The following is a 20,259-nucleotide window of genomic DNA, read 5'->3' as shown; positions in this document are numbered from 1 at the left end:
GTGGAATCTTGTAAGAACAAAGTGACAGGTTAAAATAAAAAGAGGTTACTTTAAAAAAAAAATTAGCTCAATCAGCATTTTAAAAATAAAGGTACTGTATGATATTTGACTTCTAATTAACTTTAGCAATCTTTATGCGTGAAAGAAGAAGGGAGAAATAGTATGTTGGGTTACAAGAATATCTCTTTTTGCTTTCTGACTTGATTTGTAGGTCACGGTTATCCTGCATGGAAAATTGGTCAGCTCTGGCCCAAATCTTCGTAGTCATTTCCTTTTTCAAGCTAACAAAGAGAGAGAAGCAACTTACCTCAAGGAAAGACTCATTTTACTAAAAAATAACAGAGAGACACATTTCATATGATTAAAAAAATGCTGGGACATAATCACAGGAGCATTGCCTCATATGCAGAACTAGTTGTTGTTTTAGCTATAAAATGTGACGTTTCATTAACTTGATTTCTAAAGCAAATGTATAAAACCACTGTGTTCTCTCTCTTCGTAGAGCTGTTTGTCTGCTCAGTTGTAAAGTCCTGCGGGCTGTCACTCAGAAGGCCCTCCCAGCCCAGCCTGCCTTCCTCTTCCCACTGCTGTCTCTCTCTCCATGGGACCCTCCTCTCTCACGGGACTAATGAAGCAGCTGCTTTGTTCTCTGCCTGCCGCCTGTCGCTTTTTATAACAAGCTGTGTATCTTCTACTCTGCCACTGTCATTTCCTTCCTCAAAAAAAAGAAGTGTGATCTTGTAACTTCTCACTGTAATAACCTCTCCTAAGTAATTATAACACACAGGAGGAAATAGAAACTTGTTTTAGGGCTGATTCCATAGGCCTATGACTTGAGCATTTGCATGGGGCCCCACACTTAGAAGGGTCCATACTTGGTTTAATGCTCTGCTGTTGCCATCTTGAAATTCTTAATAACTTTTGAACAAGGGTGTCCCACATTTTTATTTTACACTGGGTCCCACAAATTAAGTAGCTAGTCCTATTTATTATTTTGGACCATACAACCTCCACCAACTCTCATCTACAAATTTTCTTTCCACTTCTCTGTGTACACCACATATGCCATCCACGGAGATTCTTAAAATATGCTATTCGTTTTCTGTGCTTTCTGTTTTTGCCAACATCTGCCCTTTCTTGGTAGGGCCAATTCTTACTCTTCACCAAAAACTCCACACAAATGTTACCTACTATGTAAAATAGCACTCTGCAAGAATGAGTTGCTTTCTCTTTGATGCTTTGTTTATATTTATTAGAGCAGCAATTGGATTTACACATATCTCCTTCATCCAAATATAACCTATTTGAGGGTATTTGTTATCGTCCTCAGGGTGAAGCCTGACACATGGGCACGACTTAGTATGTATTTCTTGAATTTACTCAATCAAAACATTTATTGAGCTCCTATAAAGTACCAGGTACTGTTGGGCTTTGAGTATACAGTAGTAAAGAGCAAAAAACAGGCACAGATCCTGCCCTCATAGAGCTTACAGTTTAGGGAGTGAGATGCTTTGCCAGGTTGTAACTGGCCGTGCTCCTGATTAAATGAATGAGCACATGGGCCTTGGTTTAGAATGGGAAATCTTTTTGTCTCTTTGACTACCGGTGGTGGTGGAATATTATGATCCCTAGAGTACTGGGAATTTTGCATTTGGAAGCTGACCCAGGTCATTTGGTGACATTAAAGAGAAGGGTGGGCCAGTCATGGTGGCTTCACACCTGTAATCTCAGCACTTTGGGAGCTCATAGCAGGCAGATCACTTAAGCCCATGAGTTTGAGACCAGCCTGGGCAATATGACAAAACCCCCAAAATTAGATGGGCATGGTGGCATGTACCTGTGGTCCCAGCTACTTGGGAGGCTGAGATAGGAGGATCTCTTGAACCCAGAAGGTCCAAGCTCTAGTGAGCCATGTCCACACCACTGCACTGTAACCCGTGTGACAGGGAGAGACCCTGTCCTACTGCCCACTGCCCCCTCCTCCCAAAAAGAGAGAGAGAAGGGTGACTGTCAGCAAGGTTCCCAGGCTTCTTTCATCAAATCTGAGATACCATTGATCATGAAGCAACGATGCAGCTTATAACCACCAAGAAGGAAAATTCACCAATTAAACTGACTTGCCATCAATTATGAAACACCTTGATTTCAGAGATGAAAAGTGAATTAAAATGTACACCTTGGAATACATAACATACAATAATTTAAAGGTTAATTACAAGCAAATTGAGTCAAGGAAATACTTGGACGCTAAAGGCAAGGCTAAAAATAGTACATCATGACCATTGATTCCACGGATGATATGGTAATGAATCACTTTTTAAAGCAGAATCAGATGTTCATGTCAGCTTGAAAAAATATGCAGCTGATGCAAGGAGGTAAGAGTTAACAATATGGATTATACCTACAGCAGCCTATGCTATTAAGGAAAAAACAACTATTTGTCAAGCAGCCATCTTTGTAGATATTGCCGGATAGAGAAATCCCCCCGTGTCTGCAGGGGATATGTCACAAGATCCCCAGTGAATGCTTGAAACTGTGGATAGTGCTGAACCCTATATACCTATATATGCTCTTTTTTTGATCTGATAACCAAGAGAGCTACTAAGTGACTAAAGAGTGGGTGGTGTGTACAGCATGGATATGCTAGACAAAGGTATGATTCACACTAAGAGCACGACAGTGCAAGATTTCATCATGCTAATTAGAATGGCGTGCAATTTAAAACTTATGAATTATTATGGGCCAGGCACAGTGGCTTACGCTTGTAATCCCAGCACTTTGGGAGGCTGAGACAGGTGGATCACCTGAGGTCAGGAGTTCGAGACCAGCCTGGCCAACATGGTGAAACCCCGTCTCCAATAAAAAATACAAAAATTAACGGGCCGTGTTAGCAGGCACCTGTAATCCCAGCTACTCGGGAGGCTGAGGCAAGAGAATCTCTTGAACCCAGGAGGCGGAATTTGCAGTGAGCCGAGATCACGCCCTTGCATTCCAGCCTGGGCAACAAAGAAAAATGCCATCTCAAAAAAAAAAAAAAAAAAAAAACTGTGTAGGGTGGGTATTGTTTTTTGTGGTTTTATAGGCTAAGAAATGGTATTCTTGAAAGTTCAAAGGCTTGAGTGAAGGGCCTTAGGCCAACAGCCAGTTGAGTTGGCACTCAAGTGCAGGGCTTCTAACTGCATCCCAGGCTCTTCCAGTGAACTCTGCTTTCGTATCGCTAGCAGTAGCATCTTGGAATCTTAAGTGTAGTAATCTTAAGAATGATGTTTTGGGCCGGGAGCAGTGGCTAATGCCTGTAATCCCAGCACTTTGGGAGGCCAAGGCAGGCGGATCACCTGAGGTCAGGAGTTCAAGACCAGCCTGGCCAACATGGCAAAACCCTGGCTCTACTAAAAATACAAAACTTAGCTGGGCATGGTGGTGGGTGCCTGTACTCCCAGCTACTTCGTAGGCTGAGGCAGGAGAATCATTTGAACCTGGGAGGCGGAGGTTGTAGTGAGCTGAGATCACGTCACTGCACTCCAGCCTGGGTGACAGAGACTCTGTCTCAAAAAAAAAAAAAAAGAATATTTTGCCTTTTTCTCCCCTCAAAAGATAAAATTCAGATACTTCTATGGACCTTTTGCTTACCAAGTGCAGAAAAATCAACATTGCTATATGAAAATTTCTTCAAGAGTGGTTTGTCCAAAAGTTTACAATGCCTGAACCAACTGTAGAACTCAAAGCCTTCAAAAGGGTGGGGCCTATTCATGTCCTATCAATAGAATAGTTTCACGCAGCATAAGGTTTTTATTTATTGCAGGTGTTTGTTCTAGTTAAAGAGGCTATAATGAAAAAAATATAATAACCTTGGCTTAAAATAAAGAAATGCTTGGTTTGAGTTAGAATCCTGATGAGCTATGATTAATTTTTTGGCTTGACTGAAAGTGGGTCTCTTCATATGAGATTAAAATTGTCATGAATATTTTTCCAAGGGCAACATAAAAAAAGGAAATAGACCATTATTTGTGTAGCATCTCTGTTAATTGTAATTAAATGGGCCTTTAAAAATGGAGTCAGATCAATTATTCCCTTCTAGGACACAATCACCTTCTCCAAAGCCATATTAGGCAGGCTTTCTTTGTTGGGGGTTGTCTCACCCCAAGGGATAGGGATGTAAGGATAGGTAAGGCCTGGGAATTGTGGGGAAAAGAAGACAGGAAAAGAAGGGAAGTGGAGAGAAATTGGTTATGGGACTTCGTTTTTTTCTTTTTCCCCTTAAAATAGGAGAAAGTACAAAAGACTTGTCTTGCATCTTTTAAATCTCTAAATACTGTAAAACATAATTTTATGTGAAAATGGAGAGCTTTTTTTAAAAAAAAGGGTGCGAGACATTTTTATGGTTATAAACTGAATTTTATGAATTTAGATTTAAGATGCTAAAATTGGTACGCATTGAATATAGTGCTATTTCTCTAAGAGTCTCCTCTCCCCAACTCATTATCTTTTTCCAAGACTGGAATAAGGGAGATTGGTCCGTGACTAAAATATCCTCAACCTTCATATATGTGCCCCTGAGCCAAGCTCCTGGAGTATTTTATTCATGAGATGGGATGGTTTCTAAGCTTTCTTATAATTCTAAAATGTTTGAATTTATATGAGAATGATAGTCCAGACCCGTGTATGACAGATGGAGTAACTGAACTGTCTCTCAATTTGTCTTTTTTTTTTTTTTTTTTTTGAGAGCTGGAGTCTTGCTATGTTGTCCTGGCTAGTCTCAAACTGCAGGGCTCAAGTGATCCTCTTGCTTCAGCCCCCAGAGTAGGTGGTACTACAGGCGTGCACCACCGCACCCCACTCTAGCTTACATTTTAATATGCCTAATATTCTGTCTTATACATACATTTCTTACCAGCATGTAAGAAATGTAATTTCTATAGGGAGGAATTCAAGAAGTATTGAGAAGATGATTTTAATGAATCTGCTGTGTTGGCCTAGCTTTATTTACTCATTTAACAAACATTGAGCAGAATGACCTCTGCTTTATGCCAGACATGGTGCTAGCTGCAGGGAAAACAAAGATGACAAAGAGTGCTCCCTGTTTAAGAAACAGACTCTTTCCTTAATATATTAAGTGCCTCGTAGGGTTGTATAGAAGGTCTCTAGGAGCACAGCAGAGAGTGGAAGTAGCTTTACCTTGGAGGAAATGGGAATAGTGAAAAATATGTCCACGGATGCAGTAACATGACTTGAATCTGAAAGAATGTTATAAGAATGTTATAATATGGAAAAAGTGAGGAAGGGTGATATGACAGGAATTTCATGATGGATAGTACCTGAAACTTACAGGGGAAGGCAGGCTGTTTATTTGGAGCAGATATAGGGACAAAGGAGTGTCAACATATATATTTTGGTTTTATTAATAGAAAAAAACACAAATAACACACAAGTGTATATAGATTAGACTTCTTTTGTAACATTCCCAGACTTAATATCCCTAGCCACCTAGGGCAAAAATTTGAGGAAAGTCCTTCTAAAATCTATAAAATTATTCTTACAGAAAGAGAAATTTAAAAGGAGATGCCAATTTGTTGAGCAAAATGAAAATGATAATGGCCAGAGCTGGAAGTACGATAAACCTAAGGCCATTCTGAATATATTTATCACCTTTCTTGGCTTGCACCTAAAAGTGTGTGAGTTTTAATATTGAGAGGTGTTTCAGCAGCATCTTGAGACTATTGCAGGGTTCAGTTCCTTTTCTGTCAATTCCAGACTTGACCTTGAATGAATTCTGAATACTCTGTGTCGTAAACGGCAGTGTGACTGTAGGAGTGGGGCACGTGCTCTTGCAGGTGATGGAATGGTTTGAGGCCAATGACAATATTCATTACTCTGTGGCACTATTGTTGTAAATGATACTTGCTTTCTGCTTTTCCACAATTGTAGTTATCTGGTTTTCAGTGGAGCAGTAGATAGAAAGGGAGTGAATAGTATCAGTGTAGCTTAGCTTCATTCCCTGCTTTTTATGCCAGAGTTGCATTTCTGCCTCCATTTCTAGTTAGTTGACTGCCTTGAGTAGTTCATACCAGCTTTTTTCTTCTTGGTGTTTGGTCTTAGCCACTGGGCTGAGAGGCAGTTGGTCAAGACCATCTGAGAATTATTTTCATCTGAAAATAAAGTTGGGATGGGTCATGACTGTATATATGTAACCACAACTGTAAGTAGTGGGATGCCAGCTCATACAATTTCAAATACCGACAGCTTGTCAATAGGCATCAATAGTACTGCATATCTGTATATAATGGTGTGTACTATTCTCATCATGGAATTCTTTAATTCTTTAAGAATTTGCAATCACAAGATTTTACTGTGAGACATTTAAACAAAACATTTGAATAAATGGAGAGCCCAGAGGGAATGCCACATTGTCATTCTTTAATTGAAATGTTTAATGCAATCCCAATCAAAACAGAGACTAAACAGGTGAGGATAAGCAATAAATTTTTAAAGAAGAAGAACAACAAAGTAGACTTCCATTACTAGAAACATTAAAACCCATTATAGATCTAGAATAACTAAATCTAGGGCATTGTGAAAGAACAGAAAAATAAGATAATAAACAGACTATACTTCTGGAATCAGAATCTTGTAGGTACAAGCTGTCCAATCATTTTAAACGTTCACCTGGATCAGCCATTGGATGAGGATGCTATGGAAAGAGCGTGATCCTGGACAAGGCAACTCTGCAGCTGAGGCTGACACCCAAAAGCTTTCTGCTGGTGATGCTCCCACAATTAGGGCAACATCAGTTTCATTGAAGGGGCAATTGTGTGGCTCATCTCATGTTCATTGCAACCTCCAAATCCAATTGTTTGTGCATCTTTATCCCATACACTTGTAGGATATTGATTTTAACTTATTTCAACTCCTACTCTGGAAAACAGAGAGAGGCTGCGTCATTTCTTAGACCTGTGTAGTCAGTCAAGGATCAGAGTTCCAGAAGTACTACTCCAAAAGCTTTGGTAAGGTGCTTATTCTTCCCTAGCGGTGGGCTGTTGGAGAGTTGTAGACTAGTGGTTTTATGAAAAAAAACAGGTTGGGGAGGTGTGAAGGTGGAAATGAGGGCTGTGTTATGGGTACCTGGTATCTACTTCTGTTTCAGGTGCTTAATTCACCCTTGTGCTGATGTTTAAAGTTAGAGGATTCTTGTCCATTTGTCTTGCCTCCTGTTGGCAGGGTCACATGCAGGGTGATAGGCTATGGGAAGGGGGAAGATGCCTAGATTTACTTCTAGGCTGGTCTTCAAGCCCCAAGTTCAAGTCTCCTGAGTAGCTGGGACTACAGCCACACACCATCGTTTTCGGCTTTTCCTTTGTAACATAGGCCAGCTACCTCCCACCTTAGCCTTCTAGAACCCCCCATTATAATTCTTATTCAATTGCCTTGGCCCAGAAGGAGACAGTTCCTGTCCTATTCTTATATATGCACATCTATCTTTGATTGACAGAACTCGATGGTGGAGGTGGAGGCAGTTCATAGAATTCCGAAAGCCCACCCACCCATGCCCCTGGTCAGTAGCATGCACGTACCATAATCCTTGGAAAGGAAACGTGGTGGGAGTCTGCTGGATTCTTCTGGGGAAATTTTCTCTCTATAAAAGGGACATATCACAGAGACATACGATTTCTGCCTCCAAACACTGTTGTTTGCATGCGATGCACGGAATGGCAGTGGCCTTCCAGAAAAGGAGCCAGCCTAAGGGAAAAAAGAGGAGGGTGGAAAGATCCCAGATCATTTGTGCCATTGTTGAGCAACTAAACAAAACAGAACCAAGTCCTTGTCTTCTTGAAGCTTAATTTGAGTCAAGACGTATAGACAAGCATGTACATTATTAAAATACACTACCTAGCATATTAGAAGGTAGTAAGTACAATGGAATAAAATCAAGCAGGGAAGCGCATGAGGAGTGCTGGGGAGATGGTTGCATTTATTAAAGGGTGGGCAAGGCAGGCTTCTCTGAGAAGGTAACATTTGCTCAAGGACCCAACAGAGACAAGGGATGTGGAAGAGCATTCCAAACATAGGGAATGGTAAGTTTAAGTCCTGAGTGTACGTGGACAACATTCTGTATCTAAACAACTGCTAGGATCCCCTATGGATAGAACTGAGGAGCAACAAGGAGAGTAGCTGGAGGTGAGTTCAGTAAACTCACGCTGTTTATTAGGCTGTTGCCAACGCCTTTTGGCTCTTACTCTGAGTGAGATGGAAATCTCTGGAGGTTTGTGAAGAGGTGGGTATCATGGTCTCACCTATGTTAAATAGGAAAAGCCGGGAACGATGGTGTGTGCCTGTAGTCCCAGCTACTAAGGAGACTTAAGCCCAGGCTTGAGACCCAATCTCTTAAAAGAAAAAAAAAAAAGGAAAGGCTCACAATAGAGGCAGTGAAGAAAAGTTGTTTTTTAAAAAAGGCAGTGTTCACTTTTCAGTTAGATTTTCCAGAATCTATGATTCTGGGAAATCTAGGTGTGAATTCAGACATTTTAATTAACCTGAAAAACTTGTACCAGAAGCCATTTGCTTATCCTAATGTGAATACAAAGAGCTTGCTTTGGTTCAATACTAAATAACATTCTTTGTAAAAGTGTCTTGAATCTTTTTAGCAACATATCTATACAAAACTCTACAATGTAAGTATGTACATTCATCTAATCCTGTGAGGTGCAGAAGAGTGAATTTGGTTCAGGAGTTGTGAGGTGGCTTTTATTGATAGAAAATTTCCTGAATGTCAATACATAATACTAGTGTGGAAAAATGCTTTGCTTTTCAAAATAAATAGATAAATTTACGTTATGTTATTCTCGAATGAAGTTTTTCATTTAATCAAAGGTATTTTTAACCTTTTGTTTTGGGGCTTTTTGTTTTCCCTTGTGAATCTGTGGCTGTAACAAAATCAGCATTCTTTATTTACTGGTGGTAAATTCTGTGAAATGTTAAAGTAGACATATTAGACCAGCTATTGTGAAATTATAGCTCTGTGTCTAATTTCCCACTACATGAGCACACATATAACTCATTTATATTAGAACAGTAAGTATACCTTTAACACCAAATAAGGTATTTTCTAGGTCAATTCTTCTTTTCAGTTTATTCGTGGATTTCTACCTAGGGTCAATACTTTTCACTGAGTCTGACTAAGGATCAGATCTCTCATGAACCAGCTCTTTAGTTTTAGACAGAAATCCTTTTAGGTCAAGAACAGATACTTCCTACGAGGATTAATCCCGCATACTCTGTGATGAGCTGACACTGACTTTGACTGAAGAAAGATTTATTTTTGGAAGCAGGATTTTAAAATTAATTCTTTTGAATTCTCTGCAAGTTCTAAAGAATAAGCATTCCTAGCTCACTGGACTTGGCTAAGTAAACTGAGTGAAGATGGTTGAGGAGAGAAAGAAAGTCTAGCCTTTATGGACTGCCTTCTGTGTACCATAGGTATCATGTGAGCCTCACGTCATTGGTTAGGTAGAATTATCTTCATTTTCGCAAGAGGATGCTGAGGCTCAAAGAAGATGTGTGACTTGCTTAAAGTCATTTTGCAAATATGTGTGGAAATGAAATTGGTGCTCATGTCTGTGTGACCTCAAAGCCTGTGCTATCTCTTCACAGGGGCTGACTAGTGAAGGCAAAAGTAGATACTGTACATTAACTCAGATGAGTTTTGTTCCTCAGGGTCTCATTTCTGAAGCTATTATTTTCATCAGCACTGTTTGGACCTTAATAGACTTGTGTAAAGTAGAACACTGAGGTGTTTCTTGGGTCACTTTATGCCTTTATTACTGTGCGTTTTGTGTGGATTTTAAAATGTAGTGATTATTAACTATTAACCAAGTTCCCAAATTATAATAAGATCCTGTTCATTTTATTTCCATTGTGATAAGATAGACTTTTTGTTTTAATGTATCACACTTTAAAATATTTTACAACATGAAGACTTCTTCCTGAAGTTATAGAGCACCAATTTACAATTAAAATCACAAAGCCAGTGATATATAAAGAGTATATAACTTTATGATATGAATCATGTTTTATTATTTGTACCTAAGGGTCTAAAAGTAGTTCTCATTATTGATTTACAAAAGAAGAACTGATTAAGGAACATTGAGCCAGTTCTCTGTGACGACACTGGAATTTTTATTGCAGGACTAATGTGTTGACCCTATATCATCTCTTAGATGGTCTCATGATTGCTTAAATTTATCCTGGTCTAAATTTTGTATCAAATTGGGGGGGTGGAAACGTCTGAAAGGATAATGCTATCAAATGCCTTAATCTTCACTGCCATGTACTAATTTTCCCTACTCTCCCCATTTGTGTTTTCTTTTTCCCTAGAAGAAAAATTCAAAGTGGAGACAAGAACCATTGCTGTTGACTTCACATTAGAAGATATTTATGATAAAATTAAAACAGGCTTGGCTGGTCTTGAAATCGGCATCTTAGGTTTGTATTTTTGCCACATTTATAGATTCTTCTTGTATTTATTATTTGACTTTATGACTTTGGATGTTAAGTGGTAAAATGACTAGTGAGAAAATTGTATTATGATTACCTAAGACATTATTAGTGAATAATATCACTAGATGACATGATACGTTTGAATTTGTGTTTTTAGTTCTATATTGACAACATACAATTTTGGTTATTTTCCTTGTTATTTCTGTTATTCTCTGTGTATATTTAGATATACAGTTGTCCCTGGGTATCTATGGGTATAGGTTCCAGGACCTCTGCAGATGCTCAAGTTCCTTATATGAAATGCCTTAGTATTTGCATATAGCTTATGCACATCCTTCTGTATATTTTAGATCATCTCCAGATTACTTATAATACCTAAAACAATGCCTACACATCACTTCATTTTCACTTCATTTGTGCAGATTTAATATGTAGACACGCTGGTAAACTCAAGTTTTGGTTTTTGGAACTTTGTGGAATTTATCCCCCCCAATTTTTTGATTTGTCTCTTTTCTCACCAATATTTTTGACCCGCTGTTGGTTGAATCCATAAATGTGGAGCTCACAGATAATAGGACTGATGGTAGTTATAGTGCAATAATCCTTTAAGGTGGATGGTGCTGACTCATTTCCATACAGTTGAGGAAATGAAGGCTTAGAATAGTTTATTCAGCCTTTTGTTCATTATTACCCCCCGAGAAGACTTTTTAGAGATTTCTCCTAATCTAACTCTCATGAAATTTTAATACCACAAATACACTGTATATCCAATTATGTACTATATGTATATCTCTGCTTTATAAAAAAAAAATACAAATAAGATTCCCACTCCACCCTGACCAAATTTCATCTGCTCTGTGGAGCTCTGCTCCACTTGAAAACAGATTGTTTAGAAGGGAAGGACACATAAAGATTGAGTGATTCAGCTGGGGTTCAGTCTTGTATTTTTTTTTCTTATACCCCTTTTTGTTACATCTCAGCTACCTTGCTCTTATTACCAGAAACAGATGCTTTTATTTGGATAATCATATTATTGAACTTTGTTATGGAAACAATTCAGAATATTGCATAGGAAAAAAAAAGGGGGGCTTTGTTAACTTTCCCACCACTCTTTGAGAGTCATTTCTAGAAAGAGACAGGGCATCTAGTTCCGAAAAAAACTAAACTTCCTCATTAAATCTGTTTATCCCATTGCCAAAATTGGTGGGAACCAATTAATTGCCATTGTTTGTTTAGTTGGGCTATAAAAGTCAGATAAATTAAGATAATTTTTTTTTTTTTTTTTTTTTTTTTTTTGAGACGGAGTCTCGCTCTGTCGCCCAGGCTGGAGAAGATAATTTTTTAAAACATTTTCTAACATTTCTTTAGTCATAAAGACCCCACCTCCCTTCCTCATTCTATAAAAGAATGGTCTTTTACATAATTTCCATAATAGATAAGACAGTTGTTAAAAATCAATTAAACGAGTATAGCCCCACATACTACTGTTGCACCTGGGGTTAACCATGGCTTTCACATGCTATCCTTTCCCAGCTCCTGCCTGGTCCATATCACACATCACCATGCCCTGTATACTGACACCACTATTCCCTCACTTATAGGAAGACCAGTAGGCAAAAATGAATGAGAACACAGGTCTGGTTTTTGCCTTTGTGTCTGCATGTTCTTAAATATACATGTTGCCGGGAGTCCTTCACAATTTCCTCTTCCTTAGCCTAGATCTGACATACATAAAGCACCACTGACATCTGTAAAAAAATCTTGACTTCCTCAGCTTAGATCTGGAATACATAAGTCACCACTGACATCTGTAAAAATCCAAATCAGCAATCATAACTTAAGGTTAGTATGGAAGCTGTCTTACTTCTCTTAACCTCCTTTCAAACTAGCGGTGGACTAGGGGATAAAGGCTAGCTTAGGCTGGAAGGGAGATTGAGAATCCCTAATGAAAAGAGACTGAGGGAGAAAATTTTACTGCTTCTCTTGAACTTGTGCTCTTAGAGAATGACTTGCTTTCAGAAATAGTTAAATTCATCACAATTGTGTTTAGTTTTACATAAACTTTAGCTGCTTTTCACAGAAACTGCAGATGCTCTGGGACTATGGCATTGGCATTGGAAAATGTTGGGCATCAGGTTGCTGCAGGGCTGGAGGGTTGTACAAGGAACTCTTTAGCTGTTCTTTCCTGCCCCCTATATGGAAAGGCTTCAATATGAGTTTAGGCATGATAGATCTGTTGAGGATGAGCATACAGGACACATGGTCTCAAAACTCTTTTCCCCTGTTTCTAGAATCCTAGCACTTGTATCAATGCATAAGCATGGATATTTAGACATAAGGACTGATATTTTCCCAGGCCTCATACACTAATGAACCATTGTTTTGATAGCCTAGTTCCTTAGTAAGTTGCTGTGAGTTAACAATTTGTGCACCTCCACATTCATTCATTCATTCATTCATTCATTCATTCTTTCATCAGTCAGTGAACTAGAGATACAACAATGAACAAGATAGCTACACTGGGCTGGGCACAGTGGCTCACACCTGTAATTCCAGCACTTTGGGAGGCCAAGGCGAGTGGATCACCTGAGGTCAGGAGTTTGAGACCAGCCTGGCTAATATGACGAAACCCCATCTCTACTAAAAATACAAAAGTTAGCTGGGCAGGGTGGCACACATCTGTAGTTCCAGCTACTCAGGAGGCTGAGGCAGGAGAATCTCTTGAACCTGGGAGACAGAGGTTGCAGTGAGCTGAGATCGCGCCATTGCACTCCAGCCTGGGTGACAGAGTGAGACTCTGTCTCAAAAAAAAAAAAAAAGGAAAGCTATACTGCATTATTTATGTAGTGTAATGTTCTAATAAGAAAAATAGTTATCTATGGGATAAATGTTTTGAGTAGGGAAGGACAGGGTGTAATAAGAATATGTAGGGGACAGGGGAGTTGATACAGGGAAAAATAATGGTAACTTGGCCTAGCCAGTGGGGTAGGAAAGAGAAGGATTCCAGAAACATTTATAAAGGAAGTAGATGAAGCAAGACTTTGTAAGAGATTCCAAGTGGGAAGGAGAAGAGATAATTTATGGATGCTTTCAGGTTCTGGCTTGAGCATCTGCATCAACACTGCCATTTACTAAAATGAAGAATCCTTGAGGAGGAGCCTTTTGGGGAGTCAAGATCATTTAAAACTGGAAATCTGGGGTTCCTCTAAGATGTCTAAGTTGGCTTGTTAAGTTGATAGTTGGAGATATATATATGTGTGTGTGTGTGTATGTATATGTATATATGTATCTAGATTTCAGTAGAGCTCTGTTCTACAGATACAGTTGGGCGATTAGTCATCTATGAGTAGTAATTGCATTGAAGCAGTGGGCCTGGAGATCATCCAAGGAGAATGGAGAGAATGTAAAGAGAAAACTGAAGACAGAGCTCTTTTGAGTTCCCTTCCTTCTCATCAAAGGCTGCCTGGAATAGATAGCATGAAGCAGGCGATAGTTTTCTGCATGAACTCAGCACTGTTCAATAGAAATGTAACACAAGCCACATAGTAATTTTAGCTTTTCTAATAGCCACATTTTTTTTTTAAAGTAAAAAGAAACAGATGAAGTTAATTTTTTTTTTTTTTTTTTTTTTTTTTGAGACAGAGTCTCGCTTTGTCACCCAGGCTGGAGTGCAGTGGCGCGATCTTGGCTCACTGCAAGCTCCGCCTCCTGGATTCATGCCATTCTCCTGCCTCAGCCTCCCAAGTAGCTGGGACTACAGGCACCCGCTACCACATCTGGCTAATTTTTTGTATTTTTAGTAAAGACGGGGTTTCATCGTGTTAGCCAGGATGGTCTCGATCTCCTGACCTTGTGATCTGCCTGCCTCAGCCTCCCAAAGTGCTGAGGTTACAGGTGAGCCATCGCGCCTGGCCCAGATGAAGTTAATTTTAATGTATTTTATTTTAGCCTATTATATCTAAAATATTATTAATATTTCAATATATAATCAATACAAGAAAATTTTAAAATATTTTGCATTCTTTTTTAGTACTAAGTCTTTGAAATCTAGTATATGTTTTCCACTTAACAGCATATCTCAATTCAGACTAGCCACACTTTCAGTGCTCAGTAGCTACATGTGACCAGTGGTTACTGTATTTGACATCTCAACTCTAGTTCACCTTGGCCATCTCTCATCCTCAGTTTGTATGAGAGAATTGTAAGTATAATTTCTTGATTTTTCTTAGCATTTAGTAGTGGTTCTCAACCAAGGACAATTTTGCAGTGTATGACAATGTTCTGAAACATTTCTGATTGTCCTTCTTGGCTAGGGGAGGGTAGTTCTACTGTTCCCTAGTAGGTAAAGTTCAAGGATGCTACTAAACATCCTATAATGTGTATAGGACAGCCTCCCACAGCATAGAATGATCCGTCCAAAATGTCAGTAGTGCTGAGGTTGAGAAACCCTGCTTTAAAGTTATACTGCCCTTAAACAGTTCAGATTGGATACTTATTGAAAGATACTCACACAACTTTGATTTTGATTTCTAGTTGGTTGCAAATCAATAATAAAAATAATTATAGTTAATGTTTACATAAACCTTTAAAGTGTATAGCTGAACTTTTGCATACATTATCTCATTAGCTGGGCTGTAAGTTTAGTTTTCTTCCTACTCTACCACAAATGTCTCCTTAATCATAAGATTTATGTAATTATTATTGACATTTATTAGCAAATATTTTACACTTGGATTGTAATTTTAATTTCTCAAGATTTTTGATGGAACTATTAAAATACTTCTGTGAGTTAAATTTTATTACTAGGTCATATTTCAACTCCATTCTTATGGTTCTTTCACTAGTGTGGGTATAACCCTCTAGAACTTGTTGTGGGGAGGTCTGATATGTATGTTTTCTTACTCTTATGATTACCCGAATTTCTAGCTCCATCAACTTTCTTCTCTCCCTCATCCCCATCCAGATCCCACCTACTCTCACCTCTGTCTAGTAAGGGCAAAATAACTTAGTCTCCTTCCTTTGCTTATGCAATTCTCACTTTTATAACATTCCCCAAAATATTCTATCTATAGATTGATTTCTAGTAAGACCTAGGAATCCATATTAAGTCATAGGAAGGAATTTTTTTCTACCAAGTTTTAATGAAACTAGTAAGGATAATAAGAAAAATAAATCACCAGGGTACACCCCATTTGTTTGAATAGTGTTAAGCACCAAACAGTCAGTGCTTAATAAAGAAAATTAATATTTTCAGAATTACAAAGGAAAATGCTAAAGCCCTTAGTCGTGAAAGAAACATTAAGTTTTTAGTAAGATAAGTGGAAAGAAAGCAGCCATGAATTGTGAGAATTTATCCTGAAAGGTCACCATAACTTGATGAGACTATAAATGCTTAAGGTTGAGAAGTTGGATTCTTAACTCCATTACGTAAAAAAACTAAGCATCTACTGTCTTCTTTCAGGCAAATGCCAAGAAATACAGATTTCAGAAAGCTTATAAAACTTTGGCTATTTAGAGAAAATGACATCCTTACTGCTTTGAATAAGCAAACAATTGGTTAACAAAGTGTGATTGCTGTAATGCTTACTTGATTCCTTAGGAGAGACTCTCATGTGTGCTCCAGATTGGTTTGGAGGACTTTGCACAATACATCTCAGGGAGGCGTAATTTACCAAGGCCAAAGGAGTAGGCTTGGATTTGAAGTATGCCACAGACAATACTTTTTTCAAATTCCACTACTATGACTTTTTTAACTTCGTGAGATTCTGTATTATAGAAGGAGAAAGAAAGGTCCTCTTGGAAAAATATACTTAGTTTGAGATTCATTTAAAACATCAACCAAAGCTTTATTCAAGCTTTTAATGCATTCTAGACAAGAATTTCCCCATGCCAGATGCTCTCAAGGCCTTCTCTGCCCATAGTGTTAATGGCGTATACAAGTTGTGGCATCAAGAGAATCAGCTGGTACAAGGTGACCTGTGTTGCACTACTGGCTTAGTGCATTCAGGACTTTTGTCATCCGTCGACTTTTTTGATTCTTTCCATACGCATTGCTCATAATTTTAAGAAGCCTCATTTTAACAATAACAACATATGTAGATAATAAAGGTCAGTTGATTGCAAAGAATCATTGATTGCCAAAGCTGGAATAGAACTTATTATTCTCTTTTCTTCCTGTGCCCTTTATAAGTGAACACTTGCTCCACTAATGTTCTTGGTGAATTATTATTATTATTTTTTTCCAAGCCAAACTGTATCCAGTTTTATTAAAGATACTTTCCATAAACAATCATGGTATTTCAGGCAGGACATGGGCAGACAATCGTTAACAGTATACAACAACTTTCAAACTCCCTTCTTCAATGGACTACCAAAAATCAGAAAGCCACTATAAAACCCAATGAAGTCTTCATCTGATGCTCTGAACAGGGAAAGTTTAGAGTGAGGGTTGACATTTCACATTTAGCATGTTGTTTAACAACTTTTCACAAGCCGACCCTGACTTTCAGGAAGTGAAATGAACATGGCAGAATTTATCTGAAGATCCACAATCTAGAAATGGAACCAATGCTGTTTTGACAGGTGCCATCTCAGTGGCAACACTGGAAAGTCCAGATTGCCTGACACACTGGTAACCAATGACTACGGGTCAGGTCCCAACAGATGTCTGGGCTTAAGGGAGTTAAGTCTATGCTGAAAGATGGAAAGGGAGAAGAGAACATAAAAACAAATTTGTTTTTCCATACCACAAGGCTTTTGTGCCAAGGTGGCCATGTGTGTCAAAGTCAGGGACTCCCTCCTCCTGGGAACCAAGAGGAAGTCTCTCAAAACTAGAAGAGAAAGGTGTTTTCCCCACATCAATCCAGCTTTGGAGACATTCTATTAGTGACATATGCCCCTTCCCCCAAAAACAACAATGAAGTGTTCTGTGTGCTAACAACATAGCTTTAAAAAAATAAATAAATACATAAAACAAAATTCTGCATTTTTATAAAACTTGATAAAAAATAGTATTTCAAACTGTACAGTCACCAGAAGTACACAGTTATCAAAAATGCACACACTTCACTTGGCATCTCCAGCACCTTCAGCTTTCTGTGCCTGGTCTGTTTTGGCATCTCCGTTTTCTGCAGGGTTATTCCCCTCCTTGCCAGCATCAGCTTTTCCCTTTTTCCCTTTGGGTACCTTCTCTCCCTTCTTTGCAGGGGCCTTTTTAGGCTTGGGCTCTGGCTTTGGAGGAGCAGGTTTAGCAGACAACCTCGCGGATCTTCTCTGTGGTTCGTCCTTCACCTTGGCTTTATCTCCTTTAGCATCCCCTTCAGCCTTTCTCTTGGGCATGGTGGCGACGGCGGCGGGACGTAGGTGCTGGACGCGGGATGCAGCGCGCGCGGGCTTTGGTCGGTCCGGGGGTCGTTCTCGCCTCCTCTTCTTCACACTGCTCCGGTGAATTATTTTTTAATTAGTGCCCTTCCTTTTTCAGCTGAATGCAAACTCTTTGTTATCCTTCCCTGTGCAACCACTTTCCTCATTAAACCTTACGGATTTGGGGAAGCAATTGTGTTGCATTTTTCTCCCGAAAACCTGATGTTTCCCAGAGGGTTCTGGGATAGATAATAGTTGAATATAAATATTTTATTTACTAAACTAAAAGATAGTTTGAGCAAAGATACCCATCAGAGTTAAGATCAGAGTAACTCTGTCTCTGTGTATACTTATATTTTCAAAGTTTCTTAACAAAAGACCCAAGAGTATTATTAGCTACTTGGGGAAAGGACTAGTTAACTTCCAAAAGGCAAACTCCCAGTTAATTGGTTTGGGATCCAGAGATGGCTTCCTTATAATTCAGTCCCCAGAGAAGCAAAGGAAGAGGAATAGATGTAGGCCTAGGAGAGAGAACCAAAGCACTACAGGAACAGTGCTGAGGAAAACTTTTCTAGGATTGCTTGGAAGGAAGGGAAATGGAGCATACTAGGAGTTTATGCAGCTTCCTGCTCCCTGTTGATTAAGGAAGTCACAAATAAGAGTCTTATTTCTTTAGAGGCTTTAGAAATACATAATGCTACAGATTCTCTTCTTGCTGTTCTCAGTGTTACAAATCGTTTTAAATTGCTCTCATTTGAAGTGTAAATACCTCTAAAGGGCTAATGGCACCTGTCATTTAATTCTTATTGGAACTAGTATATTCAGTTTATTCCTTGTCTACTTCTTGCTGAGTCAGTTGGCTATTTTAGTTAGTGAAAGACATGGAAAAGTCATTTTAAAATGGAGAACGATAATCTTAAAAAAGGAAACTATGTGGTAGGTTGATAATCAGTGGGGTGCAGAGATGTAGACACGCAGAAGGACAAAATAAAATGTTGAGAGAGCACCAAAGGTAAACTTCATGTAGTTGGAATTATTATCCCCTACCCCCAACCCTTTTTTTCTATCGCCCAGTATATGAGGATCAGGCTTAAGAAAGGGCAGATGCTATTATTCTAGGTATATAGGAAAGGGTTATAGGAGGATCATGGGATGAGAGTTTGGGGAAAGGGCAGGATATAACTTTTGTGCTTTCTAAGGATATAAAACACTTCCAAAACTTCCCTTTTGTAATACTGCAATCACATTTTGTTGCTAACCACCCAGAGTTACTGCAGACTCCACAGGTTCAGGAACACAGCCCCCAACAAAACTGCCCTCACTTCACATGCTAGCCACAAGTTTGGAGATCTTCAGACTATCTACACTTTTGATCAACTGGCTACAAATTCATGGGTTCCTATGACACCCTCGGGTTCAATAATTAGCTAGAGTGATTCATGGATCTCAGGAAAGCACTCTACTCATGATCTTGTAGTTTTATTATGATGGACAAAAGTCAGGATTAGTCAAATGAAGAGACACCACAGGGCAAAGTCTGAGGGCAGTCCCCAACACAAAGTTTCTAAGCCCTGTCCTGGTGGAGTCAGGACACCTTACCTTCCAGGCATATCCTTGTGTTCAGCCACCAGGAAGCTCTACCAGGCTTCAGTTTTTATTGGGGGTTTCATTACCCAAGTAGGCATGATTGATTGAATCACTGGCCATGTGGTTTGACTTGATCTCCAGTCCTCCTCTCTTTTCTTTAGGTTGGGCTGGCTTAAAGCCCCAGCCCTCTAGTCACAGAGTTGGTCTTTCTGGTGTTCAACCCCCATCCTGGGTTGTGTTGATTCCACTACTGAGTATATATCAAAAAGGAAGAAAATCAATATATTGAAGAGATATCTGCACTCTATGTTTATTGCAGCACTATTCACAGTAGCCAAAATATAGAATCAACCTAAGAGTCTATCAGCAGGTGAATGGATAAAGAAAATATAGTATATGTACACAATAGAATATTCAGCCATGAAAAAAAAAAAACAAAACTGGAAATCCTGTCATTTGCAGGAACATGATGGAACTGGAGGTTATTATGTTAACTGAAATAAACCAAGCCCAGAAAGGCAAATATCACATGTTCTCACTCACATGTGTGAGCTTAAAAAGTAGATCTCATGAAGATAGAGAGTACATTGGTGGTTGCCAAAGGCTAGGAATGGTGGGGTGGGAATAAAGAGAGGTTGATTAATGGGTACAATTGTATAATTAGATGGAAGAAATAAGACCTGGGTTAGATCATCAGGATGACTATAATCCATTGTATATTTCAAAATAGCTGGAAGAGAATAATTCAAATGTTCCTACCAGAAGAAAAGATAAAGATTTAAGGTCATAAATATCCCAGTTACCCTGATTTGATTATAT

General features: G+C 38.9%; 2 protein-coding genes across 3 annotated transcripts in view; one reads left to right on the top strand and one right to left on the bottom strand.

The window, feature by feature from the left end:
* Positions 1–20,259, top strand: part of HSD17B12 (hydroxysteroid 17-beta dehydrogenase 12) — a 169,099-nt gene that overhangs the window by 101,792 nt on the left and 47,048 nt on the right. For both annotated transcript variants that reach the window (XM_003910003.3, XM_009186262.4), the window contains exon 4: positions 10,369–10,476. In XM_003910003.3, coding sequence (XP_003910052.1) covers positions 10,369–10,476 — 108 coding nt within the window. The remainder of the gene's footprint in view (positions 1–10,368; positions 10,477–20,259) is intronic.
* On the bottom strand, positions 16,726–17,927 carry LOC101022162 (non-histone chromosomal protein HMG-17). Its single transcript, XM_003910004.4, has one exon. The coding sequence runs from the start codon at positions 17,827–17,829 to the stop codon at positions 17,557–17,559; it is 273 nt and encodes a 90-aa protein (XP_003910053.1). The 5' UTR covers positions 17,830–17,927; the 3' UTR covers positions 16,726–17,556.

This window comes from Papio anubis, chromosome 12 (assembly GCF_008728515.1).
Source record: "Papio anubis isolate 15944 chromosome 12, Panubis1.0, whole genome shotgun sequence".
Lineage (NCBI taxonomy): Eukaryota > Metazoa > Chordata > Mammalia > Primates > Cercopithecidae > Papio > Papio anubis.
The sequence above is the reverse complement of the archived record's forward strand: the minus strand, read 5'-3'. Positions and strand labels throughout refer to the sequence as shown.